Below are 6,921 nucleotides of genomic sequence, written 5' to 3'. Positions count from 1 at the left end.
TATCCTACTTTGTCAAAAGTGAATAATTCACCTCGGATTACCTTTTCTCTCACTTTCGTTTTGACAAATTTGTAGTCATTGAACTTTCATGCCAACTTCAGATTATGAATGGTCACACTCACAATTAATGAAAGATATTTACTGCTTTATGAGGTCGATACCTTAGGTGCAGAGTGTAAATGTTTCCATTACTTTACAAGATTACAGAGTGAATGCATAGAATCAATCAAACAAAGAGCTAAGTTAAATTGTACTAAAAAAAAATAGCAAAGTTAAATAATAAAATTAGAGCTGTAAAAATGGATTAACACTCCCAATTTAATTTCAATCCACGTGGATTAGGGCTGAAAAGCCCATATAGTAAAACAAACCCCAAAATAAAGGGTCTGTTTGATTTTAGTTTTGTAAAACAGTTTTTAAATTTTAAAAACAAAAAACAAAAAAAACTGTTTGGCAAAGTTGTTTTGTAAAAAAAAAATTTAAAACAGTAACTGAATTTTAGTTTTTAAAACAAAAGTTAGGAAACACCTAAATGGTGTTTTGATTCTCATTTTTCGTTTTCTATTCTGAGAACAAGCAAAAACACGGAGAATAGCAATTTTCATTAATGGCAATTGCGTAAATATTGATGTTTCATTATTCTTCGGTATATGTGAAATGTAAGGGTTTGAGAACGGTTTAACGACCTTCTTTAGCCAATGAGTGGGAAGCTGAGGCCAGTGAGCGGGAAAGATTCACTCATCTTCTCTTCATCTTTGGAAGCAATTCTCTGGTTTTTTTTCTTTTACTAAGATCTTCTCTCATTAGATGTTTGTAAAGTTGGTATGCTTTTTCTAATTTTTGAACGAATGATGTCCAGCAAAAACCAATCTTTTTGCTTCTTCTTTTAATAACACATTCTCTTTTATTTTTGTACACGAGCCTTTTATTTTTGTTCATTCAATTTCTCTCTCTTTATATCTCTCTGTTTTGTTGTCTCTGTTTCTTCTTCTACCCATTTACCAGCTGAAGAAGCAACCATTTGCTGCAAACACATCAAATTTATTTTCTTTTTCTCTGTGGAATTGTTAAAGTCTTATTCTTGTTATAGCTAGAAATAGCAAAACTTTGATTTTTTTACCATATGGAGAGGGAATTTTTTGGCTTGAGTTCCAAATATGGTGATGCTGCCAACAACTCAAAAGACCAAGGTAGCTGTTTTCATTATTTCTTTATTTATTTTATTTTATTTTCTCAAATATAGAAACTTTGCACTTTTCACGTTGATATGAAACTTGAAAGTTTTCCATTAGCTTAACTGCTAAAGATTTTCAATTTTTCTTTTTCTTTTTTTGGAGTGTTCTATTTGTTAGAAAATTTGAAATCCGAGAGTATTGAGTGGTGTGACTGTGATGTGATAATGGTGATATTTTCATTTCCATTTTTGGATTTTTTTTATACCCTTTTGTTATGATTTCTACTATCAATGATTTGTTGTTTGTTTTCTCAGAAATAAAATAAGAAAGAACATGTACCCAAAAAATGAAAATGATAATAAAATAAGGAAAATAAAAATGCATTTCAACCCATATGCAGTAGAAAATACTAGCAATTGTTGTTGGGGATCTTATCCAGAGGTTTGCTTTTAGTTTTTTTCCTTTAATGGATAAGATCAAGAATTTAACTTTTCTGATGGATTAAGGTTATAATGTGAAGGCATTTTACCTGCAAGTTGCAACCTACTATAAAGGCACTTGTATTGCTTATAAATAAATTTGTCAGTAAATAAATTTGTTCTGGTGTTAGAATGGCCAAATAGCCTGCAATGTGAATATAACACTTTTTGTATGCGAAATTGCTTTTGCAAAAATGGTAGCTCTATGGTTCACTTTTTGCCTTTTTTGATCGAAAAAATATGTAAAATTGTAGGTTATTGTGAATTTTTTTCTGGGAGTCTATTTAGCTATATACTTGATTTGCTTACATACTTTCAATGCTTGTTCATATGATAGATGGAAACTAATGCTGAAAAAAATGATGCAAAGGTTTGGCCTGATTCAATAATTAAGGATTACATTCATATTATGGTTGATGAGGTCACCAAAGGAAATATGCAGAACGGTGTTTTTCACACTAGAATATGGAATTCCATAAAAGATAAAATGAATTCCGTAAGTAATCGGTCTTTTAGTGTCAAGCAAATAAAGCAAAAGTTCCATAGACTACGAACTAAGCATCGTGAGTTCTCTTTACTCTTGCAACACACTGGATTTGGTTGGGATGCTGAAACCAACACTGTCACTGCTAGTGAAGAAGTTTGGCAGTCTTACATTCGGGTATATTTAATATTTTGTTTGTAAGGTTATGGTTTGACTTAATTGTCATCATTTAAAGTATCTTTTGACTATAATATGATTCACTTATTTTTTGTCAATATTTTACTATTTTAGGTGCATCCAGAGGCTGCTCAATTTCAAAAGAAAGGATGTGAGCATTACAAGTTATTAGGAATCTTATTTAATAGAAGTACTGCAACTGGAGTACTTCATCATTCATCTACCCAAGACCCACCAAATACAGATGAAGAACTTGAGCTTGAAAATCAATACCTTAATAATGGTGTTCACGTAGATGTTAATCTAGATAGTTCAGATGATGACTTGCAAACAATTGAGCAAACCACACATCGGGGAAAACGCAAAATTCAAGCAAGAGAACGTAAGTCTTACAAAGAGTCTAAAACATTTCAAATGGCAGATGCACTTCAAGCATGGGCAGAAGCATCTAAAGCAAAAGCAGAGATTTCTTTTGCAAGAGCTGAGAAATATAGGGCCACTTCTTCAAACTATTCTACAGATTATTCTATTACAAAGTGTGTGGCTGCCCTTGAAGAGACTAAAGACGTTGCAAATGACATCTACATTAAGGCTTTGAAAAAATTTGTGGAGCCTACATGGAGGAAAATGTTTCTTGCTATGTCTACTGATAGGAGAAAGGCATGGCTAGATACAATTGATTGAGAAACTTTGACTGCATGATTGGATGCTTTTGGTCATAGTATACTTTGCTACAACTGTGATTTTAATTTTGGCGCAGCTGTGGTGGGACTTTAGTTTGTGTTTTGTTTAAACTTTACTATGATCAGATTTGCTTTGTCTTGGCTGTATTTTTTGTTTTGCTTAAGCTTTGGTCTGATCATCTTTGCTAATGTGTATATAGTTATATGCTATTTTTGCTATATGCTCAAGATTTGGAGCACCAACAACTATTTAGGTTCATTATAGATGTGTAAAGAACATGGTTCTATTTAAAGGCATTTCCCTAACAGATGTGCTGAGGGATTGGGCTGTTATGCACCATTGATGTATTTTTATTTTTGTTTGTTGCTTGTTGTTTTCCTTTTTTTGTTATGTAGGATGATTCACTAAATGTTTACTAAGTTTATATAACTTGCGTAGAAATCAGATCATTCAAGTCATAGAGCTTAAAAGAAGAACAAGAAAAGGTGAGAAAATATTAGCAAATAGGAACAAAATGCTGCTATTCTCATGTGGCATGCTGAGTTACTGCAATCAGATAGAAATAGGTTATTTATTTGTTATCTTATCCAAAATTTAGTTATTTTATCTCATCTAGGTTATTTTTCCAGAATACTTATCCAAGTTTATCTTATCCAGCATTTGAATTACTTCAGCATTGTATTAGATTATTATGGATTCTACCCTTATCAGTGTTAATAACAACATTCATTTTTTTCTGAAAGATTTTCCATTTCTTTTGATATGAGTGTGTGCCTAGTCTAGTGGAAGGGAAAATTGTATTTATATAGAAGGAATGCAATCCTAATCAGTTTGAAACTGTTATGCTGTAATCTCCAGCTCGCCATAACTTTCCTTTCTCCAATCAAAGTTATAACTCATAAGGATTAGACTTGTGAAAGATCAAGCTTTTAGACTTGGAGACCTTTTATGTGCATTTCTTAAACTAGGTGTATCTGAAAGATCAACAAATAGTTTCAACGGGTCAGGAATGAAACATCTTTAGCCCGTTACTCTTTATGTTTATTTTGGAAGTACTACTGCACCTAAAATCCAGTGAACTAAAGCAGCATTATAACATACTCTCTGCATAAATACTAAAAATGTGTCTAAGTGATAAAGGAATTGTAGCAACATGTTCCCATGATCTAAAAGTTTTACCATCATGGATTGATGAGGAACTATAAAATTAAGTGTTTTTTTTTTAATAAAAAAAAGAAGAGTAAAATGGACGACTTAACTTATTTTTTAATAGTGTTAAAGTGGTCTCAGAAATTGAAAAAACCACATGGAAATGGAAAGGTTTGTCTTCACTGAAGTGAAGAGGAAAAGGTTTCCGATACAATATTTTGATTCTAGTTGCTTTAAATTGCTCAACAAATTTGTTTAAGTCTAATTGAATATCACTTGCTGTATTGATTTTATACAATATTCTTGTCTTTCGTTTTTCCAAATGATTATTAATTGCTACTGGCCATTGATATTCTTTTATGAAATAACTGATATAACTCTAAGCTTAACTGGCCATATGATTTGCTTTTACTTATTTATGTTTGATATACGAGACAAATTATCTGATAGGGAGTTCATGTCCTTTTAAGGTATCTTCATCTTAGAGGGCAGTAATAATGGCTTTGCATGGTTGATATTATTAGTAACTGAAAATACAATAACCACCTCACCAAAAAAAAGAAAAAAGAAAATACAATAACCAAAAAACTTATAATATGATTTAATTTGGTCTTCAAAAAGACTTTATAAATTTTTTACATATCTTAAACAAAGTTAACAAGAAAAAAGTTATTAACCAAACGAGTTTTTTGTTTTTTTGTTTTGAAAACATATTTTTAGAACAAAATTGTCAAGCAGATTTTCTTGTTTTCTAATTTTTAAAACTCTTTTTAAAATAAGTTTACCAAACGGATTTTTTTCTTCTTTTGTTCTGAAAATTAATTCTTAAAAACTATTTTACAGAATAGTTTTAAGAACAAAAAAATCAGAACACAATCAAACACACCCAAAATCTCACAGATAAAAAGTTTCACAAAATCTTATGGGATAGGGTCAAACCATAGGTCTTTCAAAATTATAATTTTAAAAAAATTACTTAAAACACATGAATAATGCATTTTCACATCTTTTATTGGATCAATTACATTTAAAATTGTTCTAGTAAATAAACACTTGATACTTTCTAATAATATTCTGTATAAAATACTAGTTTTTCATAATTTAATTTTTTAAGGAAGCAATATTTGCACTTTGAAAAGATCTGATTAATTAACATGACTTCAATTGCAGTTTGGTTGCAGTTGTAAAGACCTTCAAATTGCAATATTATGACTACAGTGGCAATCGTGGATCACAATTAAAAACTAGGGTAAATAATCAGGATTGTATGGCGTATTTATTGGAAATAATTTTTTTTAATAGTTTCATAAGATTTTTAAATTAAATTTTAAATTAATTTAGATTAAGTTTTACATTAATTTAAATTAAATATCTCTTCCAACAATTTTAGAGATGCACACAAAACAAAATAAATAGAAACATACTGATTCTTGCAACTTGAAAATTGAAATAAATCAAGTGAATTATATAAAGCAGTGAGATTTCAGCATCAATAAGTATGGAACTATATTGGATTTAATACTTTACTATTTGGAGTACAACTGTACAAGGTATTTTATTTCCAAGATAATAGGCAGAAACTACAAGGAATAACATTATTCATGCAACAAAGACAGTTTTTTCATAATTAATTCTGCAGTGTATTTTCACCGTTTACATTGAAAGATTTGCATGGAATGCAAATGTGGTCATAATGGTTTGTCAATAGCCTTGTAATATATATGTTATATAATTATATATATTTATCTCCATCCACCCTACGTGGTTTATTTATTTATTTTCTTATATTAATTGATTCACTTTTGAATGGTTATGATTTCTTTTTTCTCTCTCTTCCTTTATCACCATTGATCTATCTTTGTACGGTTATGATTTAATAGCCGGAGATAAAGTTATCTCAAACAGCTTGAGAAACGATAAGCCCAATATATATATAGGGGAGAGTTATATTTACAAACTCTTACAAACTGCACTGTGTGCTCCCGGGAGCAGACTCAGTTAAAAATTTACTTACCGGAGTACATAGTGTAATTTGTAAAGTTTGTAAACAAAAAATTTGTAAATATAACATATGTATATATATATATATATATATATATATATATATATATGAAAAAAAACATTTATCCGGTAACTTGAGGTAAGTTTATCTCCGGCCATCCCAAAATTACGTCGTTTTGTTTATTTATTTCCTTGTATTAATTGATTCACTTTTGAATAGTTATAATTCCAAATTTCTCTCTCTTCCTTTATCACTATTGATCTGTCTTTATACGATTATGATTTAGTAGCCGGAGATAAAATTATCTCAAGCAGCTTGAGCTTGAGAAATGATAAGCCCTATATATTATTTTCCATTTATATTTTATTTTATATTTATAAATGTTTAAAAAATTTATATTATTTTTATTTTTACTTATTTATTTCATTTTTTCACATTGGGTGTTTTGGTAAAGGTGTAATACTGTTGATGGATAAGCTCTAACCCAATCACTTAATTAATGAATTTTGTAAATTAAGATTAAGAAAATCTTAATAAAGTGAAGATTGTAACCTCAAGGGATGAGATAGCTGGTAGGCAAGCTGCGCGCAAAGAATGAACTCTTGGAGTTTAAGGGGGCGTTTGGTTGAGGGAATTTTTTTGGAATAGTAGGGAAATGTAATAGATAGAAAAATGATTGGAAAGATAGATAAAGTGAGATAGATAGAAAAATGTAAAAAAAAGTTGTTTTGTGGGGAAAAACTTTACTGGGAAAATTATGTAACTTTATGA

At 29.8% G+C, this 6,921-nt stretch overlaps 1 protein-coding gene across 1 annotated transcript; it reads left to right on the top strand.

The window, feature by feature from the left end:
* The first annotated feature begins 1,991 nt into the window (after nucleotides 1-1,991).
* Nucleotides 1,992-2,999, top strand: LOC133316049 (L10-interacting MYB domain-containing protein-like). Its single transcript, XM_061517747.1, has 2 exons — nucleotides 1,992-2,315; nucleotides 2,430-2,999. Exons 1-2 carry the CDS (start codon nucleotides 1,992-1,994, stop codon nucleotides 2,997-2,999), a joined length of 894 nt encoding a protein of 297 aa, XP_061373731.1.
* Nucleotides 3,000-6,921: the final 3,922 nt, after the last annotated feature.

Source organism: Gastrolobium bilobum, unplaced genomic scaffold (genome assembly GCF_033153095.1).
Source record: "Gastrolobium bilobum isolate Gb01-03AN ecotype WA unplaced genomic scaffold, APGP_CSIRO_Gbil_v1 utg13848, whole genome shotgun sequence".
NCBI lineage: Eukaryota > Viridiplantae > Streptophyta > Magnoliopsida > Fabales > Fabaceae > Gastrolobium > Gastrolobium bilobum.
The sequence above is the reverse complement of the archived record's forward strand: the minus strand, read 5'-3'. Positions and strand labels throughout refer to the sequence as shown.

Bases quoted from the DNA above. Each gene is read 5' to 3' on its own strand.
- LOC133316049 (XM_061517747.1), top strand. From the start codon at position 1,992: ATGGAAACTAATGCTGAAAAAAATGATGCAAAGGTTTGGCCTGATTCA. The intron at 2,316-2,429 runs GTATATTTAATA...TTACTATTTTAG, and splicing joins TTTGGCAGTCTTACATTCGG to GTGCATCCAGAGGCTGCTCA.